Below are 18,065 nucleotides of genomic sequence, written 5' to 3' on the forward strand. Positions count from 1 at the left end.
ATGTGTCTCTCGATAGATTTTTTATTTTATTGCTTTTTTGTTTTTTCTTAGTGGAAATGAAAATTTTTAGTGAAAGGCATTATTAGGCAGCAAAAATGCATTGTTGTTCATAAAAATATTTTTTAATTTCATTATTAACAAAAATATTTTTAAATTATTTAAATATGCAATAACAATATACATCTATTAACTGAAATGTTCTACTTTAATACAAAATAATTATATTGCAAAAAATGAAAAATGAGAGTCTAATATTTATAAGTTAATTATGTTATTTTTTTTGTGTACTCTCAATGTAAAATTATTTTACACGTCACTAAATTATATAATATTATATCAATAAAAATAATTTTTTTATTAATTAAATAAATAATTATTAGAAAACAAATATAATTATAAAATAGTGTAAAATTACACTATCAAAATATTAAAATTATGACTTGTTTGGGTAGTTTTTAAGAAAAGATCTTTTTTCGAATTATTTTTTTTAAAAGATTTTATGTAAAAGTAAAAGTAATTTTATATTTGGATATCTTATACAAAAAGATCTTTTTATTTATCAATTATGTTTAGGTATAACAATATAAAAATACTTTTTTTATTTATTACATGAAAAATATCTTTTTTTAAAGAAAAGAGATCTTTAAAAAAAGATGTAAATTACAGCTTCTCAAAAAGATATTTTTTATTTTTTTAGTATTTTTACTTTTACTATTAAATATTTTCCAAACACATTAAAAAATAAAAAAAAATCTTTTTTTCATTAAAAAAAATCTTTTTTTAACAAATCCCTTAAACTCTTTGAAAAGTATAGTGCAATATTTTGTGTAAATAAAAAATATCTAATTGCTATGGACGAGAGGGCAGACAGGTAGTCTCCTTCTCATAGAATTGTCTCTGGGCCTGTGGGCCTGTTTCTACCCCAACAAGAAAGCCTTGACCCAAACAAGTTTGCCTCGCATGGGGCCCACAGTGTTTCAACTTCCAACGGTGTAAGAAATTGACTTGTAAATTGCAGTGTTTCTTGGAATGTTCCTGCCCACCGTTTGGCACCATTAACAGCGCCCCAGTTTTCAATTCTTGCCATCACATTCGCACGTCACAACTAACACCTCCGTTTTCTTACCTCTTCGACTCTTCGTCATAATAAATGCACACACAACACAAACAGACACTAGTAGTAAAGCAAAAACAAGCTTTGAATTTGGTATCTTAGGGTTCTTACTTTCAACGGATCGATTGCCATTCTTTCTATTGGACCAACTCACATTGTAACAGGTGGAAATTGTTTCTGATTTCCACCAGAAACCCCGCGATTCTCTCACTGGTTGTTTTTCTGGGTGCATTGAGGTAGGTCGAGGGGGGTGATGGTGAAGAAGGAAATTGAGAAGAAGAAGAAGAAGGATAGCGGTTTGCGATGGGTTTGTGTGGCGGTTGCTCTTGTCGGCGTCTTTGTTGCCGTGACCATGTCTTCCAAAACTTCTTCAAGAATTCCTCTCTTCAGTGCATGTCCCTGTTCCCCGGTAATTTCACTTTTCTAAACCCACATTTGAAGTTTCTTTCGAAATTCTTGTTTTGATTTCCATTGTTAGATAGACTCTCAATCCTGCACTAACCCCTAATAGAAGAAATGTTCTTCATACATTGCTTTTCTCTGCTGTGTGACTTGATAACTTTCTTATAGTTGATTTTGTTTCAGTAGTGTCATTGGTTAATTTTTGTTTTTTCTTCATCGCAGGGTGAACCAAAGTATAGTGGCATGGTGGAGGATTGTTGTTGTGACTATGAAACTGTGAATCGTCTTAATGAGGGAGTGTTACACCCATCCCTTCAAGAGCTTGTGAAAACTCCATTTTTTCGATATTTTAAGGTTTGCTTGTTGTTACTTCTTGTATACATTTTTCTTGAATTTCCTATTGACTAAGATCCGAATCCTCGATGTGTTGATTCTCTTGGTTACATTAAAATATGATAAAATCCAAAACCTTTAGGTTGGAAGAGGAACTTCTAGTCTTACTATGTATTTTTTGTGTGCAAATTCTTGTAGAAATCAGAGAGAACCACATCTATAAAAACTGCTGTAATTTTATCATGGTCGAAATACTGTAGCCAGGACCGTAAGATTAGTGTGATGCAAACAAAACAAATATTTAAAAAAAAAAGAAACTGAGCTAAGGTTTTAAACTTGCAAGGCACACCCAACACTCACCAAAGATGAGAAACAAGGAATTCCATCAGAAAGCACCCATAGGACGATGCATAAACATTTGTCTAATTGATTTTGAATTTGTCCGACACATAACAAATACATCAAGGGCAATAACCTTACTTGGCCTTTGAACCTGCAAGAAGTCATTGGTTTTAATTCTATTGATCTAAGTTTTCCAAATAAATGATTTGACTTTATAGAGTGCTTTAGGCTTACATGTAGGTTTTTCAAGTGGAAAGGTTGTGTTGAGGTATGAGCTAGGAATTAAAAATAAGATATACAGCTGAACAGAGCTGAAGAAACCAGATGACTCAAGAAATGGCATGAAACTCTTGTTAGGGAGACATGAAACTTCTGATTCTATGTGCAGCACATGCAAATCCTTCTACATTATTGTTGGCCTTCAGTTGAAACTATGCTACCTGCATAATGGATTCTAAAATATTGAATTTACTATCCTCAAGTTTGAAAACAATATTCATGTTATTGGGTGATGTTGGTTTGGGAAGATTATTATTGAGAACAAGGAGGTACTCATGATATTATGCAACTATTGTACTCAAATAGTTAAAAGATACCTCTAATGATACACATAGTGTGGGCATGCTATTGATGCTAACCACTTCGTCGCATGTTATATTGTGTTATCAACCTTTATGTTTTTCCTGTGCTAAAGACTGTTTGATGGTATTTGTTGCAGGTCAAGTTATGGTGTGACTGTCCATTTTGGCCCGATGATGGCATGTGTAGGTTGCGAGATTGTAGTGTTTGTGAATGTCCGGAAAATGAGTTCCCCGAGTCATTCAAGAAGCCTGGTCGCCTTTCACTAAATGACCTTGTTTGTCAAGAAGGAAAACCTGAGGCAGCTGTTGACCGTACATTAGATAGTAAAGCTTTCAGAGGATGGACTGAAATAGACAATCCCTGGACAAATGATGATGAGACTGACAATGGTGAGCCACTGTAGATATTAATTTACATGTAAATTCTTTTCAGACATAGTTTTAGGTGCTCCTATGAAATCAGATATCAATACTGAAACATTGGAGTAGTATTGATAAACAAATTGGGTGAGATCCAATTTGCTGATAGTTTGTGTTTGACCTACCTCATGGCCCAAAATATTTAGAGTGCGTTTGGTTTGCGTTTTCTTTTTCTCTTTTCATTTTCAGTGTTTTCTGTTTTCTGGATTTTGTCCTATTTTCACTTTTTCCTTCACAAAATCCAGAAAACAGAAAACACTGAAAATGAAAACAAAAAATAAAAATGCAAACTAAACGCACCCTTAATGTTTAATTTTCAATTTAATGATCGATCAGAAAGCAAGGTGCCACGTCATTGTAGTAATAATTATTCACTTCAAATTAAGTCTTTTAATATTGTATGATATGTGGCAACATAGAATTCCTGCATACTGCATAGTACTTTCTATGTTGTTAGCATATCAGAGTTCAATAATTTTATTCTGAACTTCTTTCTGGAAAACAAGCATCTCACTGAAATATGTTTATATTTGTAGATGAGATGACATATGTGAATCTCCAATTGAATCCCGAAAGGTACACTGGTTACACTGGTCCATCTGCGAGAAGGATATGGGATGCTGTCTACTCCGAAAACTGCCCCAAATGTAAGTCATCTTCTAAAAGCTTATGTAGTTAAACTCTAGTTTTCTTTTCATCTTTTGTTTTTCAAATACTGTGAGGTTGATAGGAACACACATATTATAAACCAGGAAAAATATGAAAGTGCATATAACAGAAACAGAGATACAAGTTCTGAGCACTGTAGCAACTCAGTGTCTCCCAATATTAATATTTTCCTCACTAACTTCAAGTCCGTTTCCCATTTTATACCCCACTCCTCTCACAATGATTCTGTTATGATGAAGCACACAACACATATATACCTCACCCCTCCTGCACACTTCCCTTATTCATATTTGCTTTTACCATTTGGGCCCGTAATGCTTGTCCCAATCCCTTAAGCAGTGAATTGTGGTAGTTGGGTTACTGTAGCTCTTACTTTAATGAGGCATAAATTCTCAGAACCAGCGAACTTTTATAATGTAGGGTTAAACCTGTCTAGTAATATAAGAATCCTTTAAGGTTTAGTTAGTTTGATAATACCTTTTCTTCCTCTTATCATATAATGTATCACAGACTAATGACCGTAAAAATTACCACTCTGTTTTTTTAATCTCTACTTCTTCTTATGTTGTACTTTTTTATTTTTTATCTTTTTTTTCCAGCAATCATCTATCTTGTTTGTAACTTTAAGAGTGGATAATGTGCATTAGACTATGATTAGTCATGCTATATCTTCCATTTCTTTTCACAAAAAGATATCTTTAATCTGATAATGAAAATTGTTGACATGTTTTCTCTACGACCTATGGCACATTGAAGTTTATCTGTTTATATGGAGCTGCTCAGACTTGGCTATCTTAATTTGCATCCCTTGTTATTGAGAAAATTTTCTTCTGCAGATCCATCTGAAGAATTATGCCAGGAAGAAAAGATTTTGTATAAATTGATATCAGGCCTTCACTCCTCCATTTCAGTACACATAGCTGCTGATTATCTACTTGATGAAGCTATGAATTTGGTAAATCTCAGGCTCCTCTTCTCAGCAGTAGTTTAATTTCTGTTGGAATTAAACATTTATAGTTTTGAGGATTTATCATTTATGCACTTCATTGCCTATTTAATATTTCAAATAGGCTGCTATTTGGTTTATGTTATGCTGCTGTGAAGTTTCATTAATTTTCTTTTGATAAAAATGGACCTTGTGGCTTGCACACTGAAGTTAGTGATCTTTTAATGCACTAAACTTCGTCTATGTTAAATACAGTACTCTGTAATCTAATACTACTCAATAAGAGTGTCTAACTTACTTCTCTCTCTCTAATTATTCAGTGGGGACAAAATCTTAGCTTGTTGTATGACCGAGTCCATAAATACCCTGATCGGGTCAGAAATCTGTACTTCACATTTCTCTTTGTCCTTCGAGCAGTAACAAAAGTGAGTGGAAATTCTCCAGCTTCAAAATTATAGTAATTCACATGATCAATCATAATATTTCATCATTTAGAAATACTGGATTTAACTTTCAACTGAATACCACTTCAGGCTGCAGATTATCTGGAACAGGCCGAGTATGATACTGGTAACCCTATTGAGGATCTTAAGACACAATCCTTGATAAAACAGCTACTTTACAACCCTGAACTTCAAGCTGCATGTCCAGTTCCATTTGATGAGGCTAAGCTGTGGAAAGGCCAACGTGGACCTGAGTTAAAACAGAAAATTCAACATCAATTCAGAAACATCAGGTACTGCGTATAACAACTGCTGGACATATTGCACGCCTTACCATTATCCATTGATAACTTAGTGCTTTGGTGTGATTTACTCCATTCCGAACAGCTTTATGTAGCCAAATTATTTTGAATGAATGGTTAGCAATTTTAGAATTTTCTCTATTTTCAAATATTTTATATTAGGTTTGCAAAAGTTTATGGGGAAAGGATATATAGTTGTATTTTAGTTCAAATTTACCCCATCTCTGTTTTAAGCCAGTAATATGTTTCTACCTTTCAACATATTTTGTGTTTTGGAATCTTGATTTCTCGTTTCTGAAGCATCGTTTTCCAAATTTCCACCTCCTGATGGATGGGAGGGGGTTTGTCTGGACTTCTCAAGTGCTGAATTTAACTTTTCAGGGTCCGAAAGCAGTCAGACTCTTCTTATATTCCTTTTATTATGATTTTACTTATAAAGCAGTCAGACTTCTTATATTCCTTTTATTATGATTTTACTTATTTAATTTTATTTACTCTTTGCTTCCGTTGATATATCTTGCCATCAATTTAATAATCAATTTGTGGAATGCAGTGCACTGATGGATTGTGTAGGATGCGAGAAGTGTCGATTATGGGGAAAGCTTCAGGTTCTTGGTCTGGGGACTGCATTAAAGATTCTCTTCTCGGATGATGGTCAAGAAAACCTTGGTCGAACGGTAAGTACATTTGCTGGACCTTTTGAGTTCTTGTTCTTGCCCTTTTTGCACGTAGCCTGAAATCAATGCTTCTATGTTGACCTTGTTATAATTCTCATAAGCGCATCATTTGATAGTTGAGGAGCATTCATGGTGTTAACAACACTCAAGTATCACTTGCATATTTTTCATTTAAAGAAATCCAGCATAATATGACTGAGTGACCAATACAATTTAATTTGATGTTCTTCAGCTACAGTTGCAAAGGAATGAAGTAATTGCATTGATGAATCTTCTTAACCGACTTTCAGAATCTGTGAAAATTGCCAATGAAATGGGACCTGCAGCTGAAAGAATCGTGGAAGGATCTCCAACATTAATTAGCTCATTGAAAAAAGTTTGGTCCAAACTGCTTAAATCATAGGTAACGTTCTCTCTTTTTAATTTGCATTCTCTTTTTCTGGTGTTGTTCTAAGCTAACACAGAAAGCATTGCTTGTGGTATATGCAGGATGTAATTGGTGACAGTTCTGTTGTTAACTTTTCACATGATCAGGCTTTAGTAGTAAGGAAACCATAGTCATGGTTTCAAAATTTTGCGAGGATGTGAAAGCTATGTGAAATATCTCAAACATTGACAATAAATATTTGAATATAGAATGGAAAAAAAAAATAGAAATTAATAGAAGATATTATACTTGGGACGTGAGCCCATCTTTCACTTTCATTTTTAGTATTAAAAGACATTTTTTACATTTTCTTCCACCATTCACCTTTATTTTAAAAATGGGAATGTCTCAAATGCAACTCTTACCCCGGGATGCTTTCTTTACCAAACGAAAGAAGGTAGAATTGAATCAGAAGATCCAATCTGTTGCATGGATTATATAGCAGTCTAGATTGGATTTAGCTTATACGGTGCGTATCGTTTGCAGATTAAATTTTTGTACCTGTGCATAGCATTTTCGAGAATACTATTTTATTTTCAACTAGAACATCACGTATTCATGAAACTCGAGTGCATGGATTGTCTCAAGATTTAGAACATGCATGAAAACATAGTCTTCCCTATTATAGGAGTAAATACCCATAGTCGTCCCTCAGATTCACGTAAATACCCATAGTAATCCCTAAGATCCTTATTTCCCTATTGTAGTCCTCCAGATAGAGCTTCGAGTACTCAAAGTGGTCCCTGTGTATATTTCTAGTTATGAGTCATCATTGGAGTGCTGATGTGGACTCTGTTTGCCACGCTGGAGGGCTCCCAACGGTTGAGCTGGCGAGTTTTCAATTTCTACTCAGATTAGTCCCTCCTATTATATTTAACCCTAAATCCCCAAATTCTCAGACACTTCATCTCTTCTTCTTGTTCATCTCTTCTTCTTCTTTCAAGCATGTCACGTGAAACATAAATTGTCTGGCTTGTATATACCATCAAGCATCAGGTGTTGTCTTTCTATAACCCATGAATCCAAAACTTGCTGGGATGTTTCCACTCAACTTGTTGTTGGCTAAATTTATCACTGATGCAGGAGAATTTTCAAGATTCTGAGGAATTTCATCTTCAAATTGATTGTTGTTGAGAAACAATGCATCAAGATTCTTGTAGAAGAGTTCTTGAGGGATTGTCCCGGAGAAGTAACTGTTACTGTTAAGGTGGAAAAGGGACATGTCAGTGAGTAAAGATAACTCTTTGATAAGGGTTCCTTGGAGATTTGCATGGTTGAGATCTATGCTTGCAACTACAGGGAATGCTGATGCAGATGCACCCATTTCATCTTCAGTAAAATCACAAAAAACCCCTTTGTAAGAACACACATTTGGACCAACCCATGTTCCTAGATTTTTCTTTGGGTCATCAGTGATTGCAGATTTCCATGCCTGTAGCGCTGTGTAAGCTCCATCCAAATTTGATTCTGAAGAAGATCCAGAGCTTTTACAACAAAATATATTGCAGTCCAAGATGAGTCGCTTTTGCAGCAATCAGGCAGGGCGACCCACTCCTATAGCATATATTATGAACAATTAATAATGGCAAACCACCAGCCATATCATCTTCAAATGTCAAAACCAGGCATTGCGAATTGAGTTGCAAAAGCTTCAACCCGAGCCCGGAGATCAACAACCTCCCTACTGCTATCAAGCCCCTTCAAAACTGTCTTCTGCATTTTCCCATGCTCCCTCTGCAATACGTTTGCAAGTTGCGCGGCTCTAAACAGAAATTCAGCCATTGTCTCAAAATCAGCTTCTAAACATCCTCTTGAAGTCATGGCAGGGGTACCTGAGTAATAGAAAATAAAATTCGTCCGCAGGGTAAGTATATCAGATCAAGTATGCCAAGCAAACAAAACATTCAAGATTGAGATGTAATGAACCATCACTTACCTATTCTTACACCTCCGGGAATAATAACTCCATTGTCACCAAGAATAGCAATCTTATTCAAAGTAATATGACATGCCTCACAGACCTTCTCATAAAATTTACCTGCAAACCAAAGAGAAAAGAAAAATAAATAAATAAATAAAAGTTAACCTGAAATTTACAAACTCTACAAGCAAAACCTTTGAGATATGCTTGAAAGAAGAAGAAGAAGAGATGAACAAGAGGAAGAGATGAAGTGTATGAGAATTTGGGGATTTAGGGTTAAATATAATAGGAGGGACTAATCTGGGTACAAATTGGAAACTCGCCAGCTCAGCTAGCCGTTGGGAGCCCTCCAGCGTGGCAAACCGAGTCCACGTCAGCACTCCAGTGATGACTCATCACCAGAAATATACCCAGGGATCACTTTGAGTACTCGGAGCTCTATCTGGAGGATTACAATAGGGAAATCGGAATCTTAGGGATTATTATGGGTATTTGCGTGAATCTCAGGGACAACTATGGGTATTTACTCCTATTATAGTCTACCCTATTAGAGCTTGTACGATTTTGTAGTTGTCTTCAAATCCTTCCCCACTTTCCCTATTATATATAGTCTTCCCAACCGATGTTTGGGTCATGTTTTTTACATCTAAACGGCAACTGTTCGAACTCAATAAAATGATAAATAGGTCGATGATTGACGTTTATGTTTGTGTTTGGTAATAGGTTGAAAACATATCTTGCATAGTGACTTTATCAATGACATATATTGTTTAGAATTGTATGATCTTGCCAAATATTTATCCAGGATCTCTTCAAAACATGAGCATCTATACTTTTGACAAAATGTGCGTTTAAATTTCTCAAATTATATTGTAAAAGGAACAACGAAAATACTTGACTTTTCATATACAAATCTCAAACTTTCAAGTGTTTGTGATATAATACGAGGATTATGGTATATTCCTAAGTCCTAACACTACCCCTCATGTTTTTGGTCTCACCACTAATTTCTTGGGAGTGGATCTTCTCCAGTGAAAAAAAAAACTGGATGTTATCAGTGGAAGATCTCATTCTTCATTGCATTCTCTCTCTCATTTATTTCTGGTTCCACTTGTAGAATTAAAGGTGGGAGATTATACTTTATCCTCTTCAGTGACAAAAAAAAATGGAGAGGATCTATTTTCCTAATTTCTTCTTTAATTTCGCTATGTTTATACCTTTAATAATAAATACTATTTTGATCCAAACACGCATTTTTAGTTTTATTAATTAAAAATAATTTAAATACACAATTAATTATTAATTTAAATACAAAAGCAAATTTGTCCCTGGAGAACTCTATTTTTCAGACAATGCCTTAACTTTTTTTTTTGGGTCTATTATTATTGCAAATCACCTATATAGTGCCCATTCTTAGGCATTTCATGCTAAATACCGGCTATATCCAAATTTGTTTAGCCTATAATATTCCTCATTTCAAATTTATGAAACTTTATACAAATTGTTTATGGTCAATTAAACTTTTAATTCAATGTTAGATTTAAAAAAAAAAAGAAAAAGAAATTCCAAACCACATAAGAGAGGATCTCCACCCAAAATATAAAAACAAGTATAACATAATCTTCGTTATTTAGAAAATTAATACAAGAAAAGAGTTAGTGCCCTACAATATTTTTATTTTCGTCTATCTTGAACTTTTGTTTTTCCATTCCTTTTTTATCTTTCTTTTGTATAGTGTCCATATTAAAAATGGGTTCATGTAACAATATTTTCCTTGCCACTTATTAACTTAAAAGCATTTCGTTAAATTTTTCATATATATTTATTTTTGATAACACACCCACACTATCCTCTTTACACACACATGGGTTCTGTTTTTATTTACTAGCTAATGTGTGAACCAAACCCAGTATCAAACCAAGCCTCCAAAATGTTACAAATCAAAGTCAATAATAATGTAGTAAAAGAGAAAGTGCAACAAAAATTAGAACTATATATAATAAAATTTATGTGATGATGAATACACTCGTTAGCACAACACTAGCTTTGATGATTACACGGGTAACTTAGTTGTCTAAAGAAACAAGAAAATTAACATGAACATAATAATAGTAGTAATAAACCCCGAATCTTAAAATAACTTGATTGTTGAGAACCTTCAAACGTTCAACCTATGGTGTTGTTAACAAAATCATCATAGCTAATTGTCTCATGGATCATGAAGAATTGCAGTTGCTATGGTTTGTCACATTATTAATAATATTATCCAAATTTCCCTTTCCTACTAAGTCCCCATTATAATTATTTGCAAGAGTACCCTTTTCTAAGTCCAACTTTTCTATTGTGTCCCCTTTTTGCTGTTCCACATTGTCTTTCCTTTTCCAGTATCTGCAGTGGAGAACAAGTTGGAGAATGCCTAAGGGTGTTCCAACCACACTTGGTCCCTGTCATCACAAACATAAGTAACTATAACAAGTGTCGTATCAAGTATTCTAAGAATCTATTCTAAGAATATTAGTAATTACTAAAACCACTGGAATATTAGCATTTTTAAAACATATATTAGAGGAATTTAGAAACTATTTTGTAGAAAAATGATTTTTTTTTGAAAATTTTATTTTAGTAGAATTTATTATTTTTTGAATATTTTAAATAGCAATGGAATTTTTGGAGTTTACTGAAAAAATGGTGAATACTATATATGATGATTAATGAATACATACCGCAACGAATATATCCCGAATGAGGATTCCATATGTTAGCCACAGTGAACTCGCCAAGAATGAGCACAAAGATAAAGGTAGTGGCATGAATTCCACACTCTTTGTTTGTATCACTTTCTTCTGAAAAATCAAAATCAAAATTATAATATGCTCAATTTAATTTGGTCACGCGTAACTATTCACATCAAAACAAAACTCTAAGTAGTGGACAAAACATATCAAGAGCACTTTCAAAACCAGTTAATAAATTAAAGTGGATTTTCGCTATTTTGTTTATTATTTGAATCAGGGGCGGAGCCAGGTAGAAAGAAAGGGGGTTAACGACCCTCCCTAATTTTAATATTTTACATGTAAATTTTAATTTAATTTTTTTAAAATTTTTATTTTAGTCTTATTTTATTGTGTAAATAATTTTTGTTTCCCTCTAATATTTCATCTAGATCCGTCACTGATTTAAACCTACTCTCTAGTCTTTTCTTGCTTTGCTCTGTTTCCATTTAAGTTATTATTTTATTATTATTGTTTAGTGGGAAACAATTAACTTACCATTACGACCAAAGGAGATCCATACATTGCTACAGAAACTCCGAGGCCTATGCTGCCCACGAGGAGCTTCCGGTGACCATGGTCACCAGGAAAGGCGAAAGCCGATGCGATTGCGATGGCGCAGAACACTATAAGAACTGGTATTGTTGTCATGGCTACCTTCACCTGAAAATTGTTAAGAGTTTTAGAAAACGTGTTCTAATTTTTGTCCATGCTTGCATGCATGCAGGTAAATTTTGTTATTCTTGTTTACAGAATATGTGATGCAGAACATATAGAGATGGTTAGCATGAAAAAAAAAAAAATTTGATATACACCTTTGCGTAAACAAGTTTTACATCAACATTTAATAAAAACATTACTTTTATAATTGATTAAAATGATTACTTACATAAAAATATTTTTGTGTGAAGATAATAATTAAAAATGAGTGTTTCGCTAAATTGTTTGATATAATGTGTTAATATTTTATATATTATTTTTATATAAAGACATTTTCATATAAATAACCACTTTTAATTAAATATGAGAAATGCTAGAAGATAGCAAAATTTATTATTTTTGTTAGCAGTTAATCAACAACATTTAATAATATGGACTAAAAAATTGAGTTGATGACTAAAAATATTGGTTAAAAACAATCAATTCTGTCCGCCTTTAAACATTAAATAACTATATAAAACATTTTATGACTAACATTATTAAATCCGACAATTTTTCACATTCTTGATTAAACCATCACCTTAAAAAACAAATTAATTAAATCACCATAAAACATTTTTCAACTATAATCATGACTACTGTTGATCAAGAAGAAGCTGTTGATAATACGACTTACCTTTCCTTTTGGGGAAGCAAAGAAGAAATAAATGAGAACATAGGAGAGCTCAAAAGCAATCCCAACTCCATTAACAGTGACCAGAGGAAAGTTTTCCCATTTGTAACTCACCACTGGCAATCCATACCATGTGAATAACAGACAATTCAGCAGTGCCACTATGTATGGTATGCATGAAAACTCCTCTGTGCTTTTCTTCCTTATCACTCTCTTAAATGTCACCCTATTCATCATCAACAACAAACACGTCATTAATTAACATCATTTCCTTTTTTCGGGTGGAGAAAAAAAAAAGTGAAAACTCATATGCAGTTAACTTCATGTGAAATTGGCAGGTGAGAGTCATTAAATAATTTGACAGATTTGACTTAATTATCATCTAATGACTTTCGGCTATTAATTTCACATTAAATTAACTGCATTCAAAAATAAATAAATAAAAGTAGTAAAATTATAGCGCTGAAATGAAATGACATACGTTGGTGCAGCATAAAGGGCCACTGAAGCAACATTCCCTGCAAGAACAAAAATACCAAGAAATGGTTCATTTTTTTTTTTGGGTTGTTGATGGACATAATAATAAAAATAATTAAAATATATACGAACGTACGTGCAGTCGTTTTTATGTGAAAAATAGTATTTTAGAATAGAAAAGTCTAGAAGACCAATAATTTTTGTGTTTTAAGGTCAGCACTTAACTATTAAAAAAAAGTGAGTGATCTTTTACAATTAGATTAAATCTCACACCATTAAAAATACTATTAATAATCAATTAATGATTACAAAACACAAAAATTACTGCCGTTAACACACTTCTTTGAGAATTCTCAAATAATTTAATATGTTTGATTAAACTGTCATGTAATAAGTAATTGGCGAGGATGAATAATGCTAATGATGCAAAGAAATTAAATAGTACCAATAACAGCAACAGTCATGCGAAAGCTCTCTGCCATGTTTGGTTCTTTAATTTAATTTCCTCTTCTCTCTCTCTCTCTATAAAGTTAGATTGAATGAAGATACTTGATTTTGCACTTAGAAGACCCTTGATGATGCTCTATTTATAACTTGTTGAAAATACTGTAGAAGAAGAAAAAAATAAAAAATTTAAAGAAGAAAAATAAATTGTGGACACAAAATATTCTGTTCAAATTAAGAAGCTTTTGGCTCAACTTGCTAAATACTAGAGGCTAATATGCAAAAATTCTACTATAATATATGCTAGTTCTGGACACTAATAGTAATAGTTATAGTTATAGCTAGTAGCTTAGAGAAAAGATATTTTTCTATTGAATCTTATGTTAGTGCTAGATGGCACTAGATTTGGACCATCCGTTTTTGACAATTTCCAACGTGTCACATTAACATTTTTTTTTATGTCATCTTTAGAATATATTGTTTATACTAATATTTGAGTAAGTGAATAAAAATACACTTAGTACTAGTTTTTTTAAAGAGTGAAATTAGTTTAATTGGCCAAATCTTAGACAAAATAAGAGTTGAAAAAATAATAATTAGTTTTTTTTTTTGTATGAATTCTCTTTTTAATTCAAATATAACATCTTGAAATTGGATTTGACAAAAAAAAAAAAAATTTGCCCCCAAAAAATTTATTTTAAGGCTCTGTCTCTGCAAAGTGTCATGTCGTTTGTAAAGTTTTATATTTACGAAATCTTTTTGTGTATTTTTATTTATTAAAAATAACTTTTAAGGTATATTTTGATATTTACACATTTTGATGTGTATTTTTTCTATCTTAAACTCTTTTACATGTACTTTTGTTTATTTATTCTTAATATTTAATCGATTTAGTGATAAGTAAGTGAATTTAATTGTCATGTACTGTTAATATAAAAGAGTTATATATATTTAATTGTGTATTATTATATTAATAAAAATAATTAATTTTTAAATTTATTATTTAAAAAGTCATTTAAATGTATGAATTTGATTCAATAACGGTGTAAAATTTTTTATATTAATAGTGTATTAAAATTAAATTTTAAATAAATTTTTTTTAGTGATTTCAATTTTTTTAAAATTAAAAGTAAAACTTACATATAGAAAAACAGTTACAAATTTTCGTACTAATATAAATTCTAAATTCTTATATTCAATATAAATAACTATTAAGTAAAAAGAAAAAGAAAATAGAAAGAAAAAATAGGTTTCACAAATGTATGTTGTTTGATACTTTGATTTTAATTTTAAGGGTGTAGAATGCAAATTGGGAAGTGACTTGTGCTTTTGGAGTTTTGTAAAAAGCAATTTAGAGAGCAATAATAATGAGTTAAAAAAAAAAACATTACTAAATGGAGTGCATGCTCTGTTATTGATGATGTGGCTCCCATTCAGATTTTGGGAATATATTTGGGAAGCCACAGAGCAAGTTCATTGTTATTGACTAGTGTTTCTTGCACTCCCATCTTTAGAATGTTTCACATTTTTTTTAACTACTTTAATTTCTTCCAATGCACCATGGCATCTATATAAAATAAAATATAATTCTAATTCTTAGATCATAGCATGACATTTCTTGCATTATGGAGTTGTGTGACATCCCATTATTATTATTCTTATAGTTTAATTGATGGTAACATTTACGAAAATATTTGGCAAATCCATAGATTTAGTATTACTAGAATATATAGACACTAGAGTAGATATTAACTATTTATCTTATATATGAAGTTTTTTAATTCAAATTTTGATACAAATTAAATGGTTAGAATTTGATGTCTGTACTATTAAAACTATATGGTTATATATTCAGGCACGAATTCAGAAATATTATCATGGAGGGACTAATAATATATAGAATATTAAAAAATTAAGTGAAAAATTATATAATATAAAATGTATTAATAGAAAATATATTTTAAAGTACAAAAAATATTATGTACTTTTTACTAATGAAGTAGTCGATTCTCCGTTTCATAAAATTCATCGATAATAAAATTTGTGTCAAATTTTTTAGCAATTTTCTTTTTAATATAATTAAAAGACAATTAGCAAAAAATTTATATTTCATTTTGTTTTTGAGTTATTCTTCATAATATTCATAACTAAAAACAAAACTCTCAGTTGTTGTAGTTGAAACAGAGAGAATTAATACTAAATAAATCAAGAAAGACGCTCACAAAAAGAAAAAGAAATCCACTTTATGGAATTTAAAAATTTTATTTAATTAAAAAATATTAGTAATCATAATTTTTAAAATTTTTTTAATATTGTTACTTACTTTTTAGATATTAAAAATTATTAATATTTAGATTAGTCTGAACTTTTATTTATATTAGACTAAATATTAAATAAATTTTTAAAAAAATTAAATAATATTTAATAACTTATTACTATTAATTTTTTTAAAAAAATAAAAAAGATTAAGTTATATGTTAGCCAAAAGTATAATTTAAACATAATGATATAACTAATTAATCTAAAATCATAGTAAATGAATTGTCAATTTAATATTAAAGCAAATTAGATATATCAATACTTTTTTTAAAGTCAACTATAAATATGTACGCAAATCTTAAAATAATATATACTAATAAATTATTAAATAATAACTATTTGATAATAGGTTAATAGTCTAAAATAAATAAATAAAAGAATCATTAATTAATTTCTAATTTAATGATATAATAAATATATAATCTTAAAATGTAAAATAAGATTAAAATTCCATTAATAAATATTAAATAATAATATTTTTAAAATTACATTTAAATAAAAAATAAGTTTCTTATTTTATTGCTTTTTATTTAATGTCAATTTTACATTTATAAATCATGATAATAATTAAAAACATAATATAATATTGTAAAATTTAAATTTAATATTTTATACAGAGGCACAGTAATAAATACTTTATTTATTAATTACGTGCATTAAAAACATAACAAATCTTACACTATCCGACAGGTTTTATCTTATCTACCCTTATCCTATCATCATATCATGCATACTAAATTTGTTTACCAGCTAATTAAATCAATTACCAAATTAAATGGAATTGAAAAGATCCAATAATCCAATTAAAAGAAACTACATGACATCAATTACACTTAAGGAGTAACAGGACAAAGTCATCCAGAATATAGAATTTTATTATACATTATATTCTAATTCACGAATCATCGAGAATTCTTTTTGAAATCCTCAAAAAAGAACGAACAATTTCAATTTCGTGAATCATATTTCATGTATGTGGATTAAAATTCATCTAAATGAAAGGGTTAAAACTGGTGCATGCAAGCAAGCAAGCAACAAATTAAAAATAACATACATTAGCCGAATACAATTCCAATTATATGCCTTAAGAATAACAAAGTAAAAAAATACCCACCACAAATTAATTAAACAGGTGGAACTTTGTCCTTTCGGTTCAAAGTAAGAAAAAAAAAACTAAAATGGTCCATTCTTTTAGATTTGACATCGAGTGTGTCAAATTTATCTTTTAAAATAATATTAAATATTTAAAAATAAATTATTTTTATATTTTTGAAATTAAATAATAATTTTTAATAAGTTAGACACTAATTTTAAATATTATAGTATTCACTAGGGTTGGAAGGGAGTCGTACTAGACCAAGTTCAAGCTCGACTCACGAAAATTGAACTTGGCTCACGGCTCAACTCATTAACAATCGAATCTATTTCTTAAGCTCAAACTTGACTCACCGAAAGCTCATGAGCCGACTCGAACTCACGAATTGACTTAAATAACAGAAACATAATCTATAATTTTATATCAATAAATTATAACTTATATATATTAAAAAATATTAATTTTATATATTACATATCTATTAATTATGAATTTTTTTATTTATAATGTACATCAAAATCATATAAAAAAATCATTATAAAATTTTAAATAATAACATTGATATATGTAAAATTATACATTACTATTTTACATGTATATATATAATATTAAAAGTATAAATTAAATATATATAAAATATGTGTATTAATAATATATATATATATATATATATATATAATCGAGCTACTAAAGTTTGACTCATTTAATTTATAAGGTCAATTTCAGACTCAAACTCGGTTCATCAACTCACGAGCTTATCGAGCTATTAATGAGTCGAATTCGAGTTAGCTTATGAACTGGCTTGACTCACTTCCAACCCTAGTACTCAGATTAAATGCAAATTACAGCCACATATATATATATATATATAAAAGAAATATTTTATTTTTGTGAGATTGTGATGTTAATAATCCGTATTTTATGGGTATTGTCAATATGCTGTCTTGAGAGGAATTTTTTGTAAACGCCTCAAAACGTAACAGACTGGAAATTATTCAATGTTAGAAACCCAGAACCCAGCAATGGGTTTCTGATTCTGTTTTCTTAT

General features: G+C 30.5%; 1 protein-coding gene and 1 pseudogene across 1 annotated transcript; one reads left to right on the plus strand and one right to left on the minus strand.

Annotated features, from left to right (window-relative positions):
• Window positions 1-74: 74 nt before the first annotated feature.
• On the plus strand, window positions 75-6,934 carry LOC112697443 (endoplasmic reticulum oxidoreductin-2). The gene is made up of 10 exons (XM_025750623.3): window positions 75-1,523; window positions 1,739-1,870; window positions 2,910-3,162; window positions 3,729-3,839; window positions 4,698-4,816; window positions 5,128-5,232; window positions 5,341-5,543; window positions 6,106-6,229; window positions 6,462-6,632; window positions 6,719-6,934. Exons 1-9 carry the CDS (start codon window positions 1,368-1,370, stop codon window positions 6,630-6,632), a joined length of 1,374 nt encoding a protein of 457 aa, XP_025606408.1. The 5' UTR covers window positions 75-1,367; the 3' UTR covers window positions 6,719-6,934.
• A 3,616-nt stretch (window positions 6,935-10,550) lies between these two features.
• Window positions 10,551-13,902, minus strand: LOC112697446 (bidirectional sugar transporter SWEET3-like; annotated as a pseudogene).
• Between the last annotated feature and the right edge of the window lie 4,163 nt (window positions 13,903-18,065).

This window comes from Arachis hypogaea, chromosome 6 (assembly GCF_003086295.3).
Source record: "Arachis hypogaea cultivar Tifrunner chromosome 6, arahy.Tifrunner.gnm2.J5K5, whole genome shotgun sequence".
NCBI lineage: Eukaryota > Viridiplantae > Streptophyta > Magnoliopsida > Fabales > Fabaceae > Arachis > Arachis hypogaea.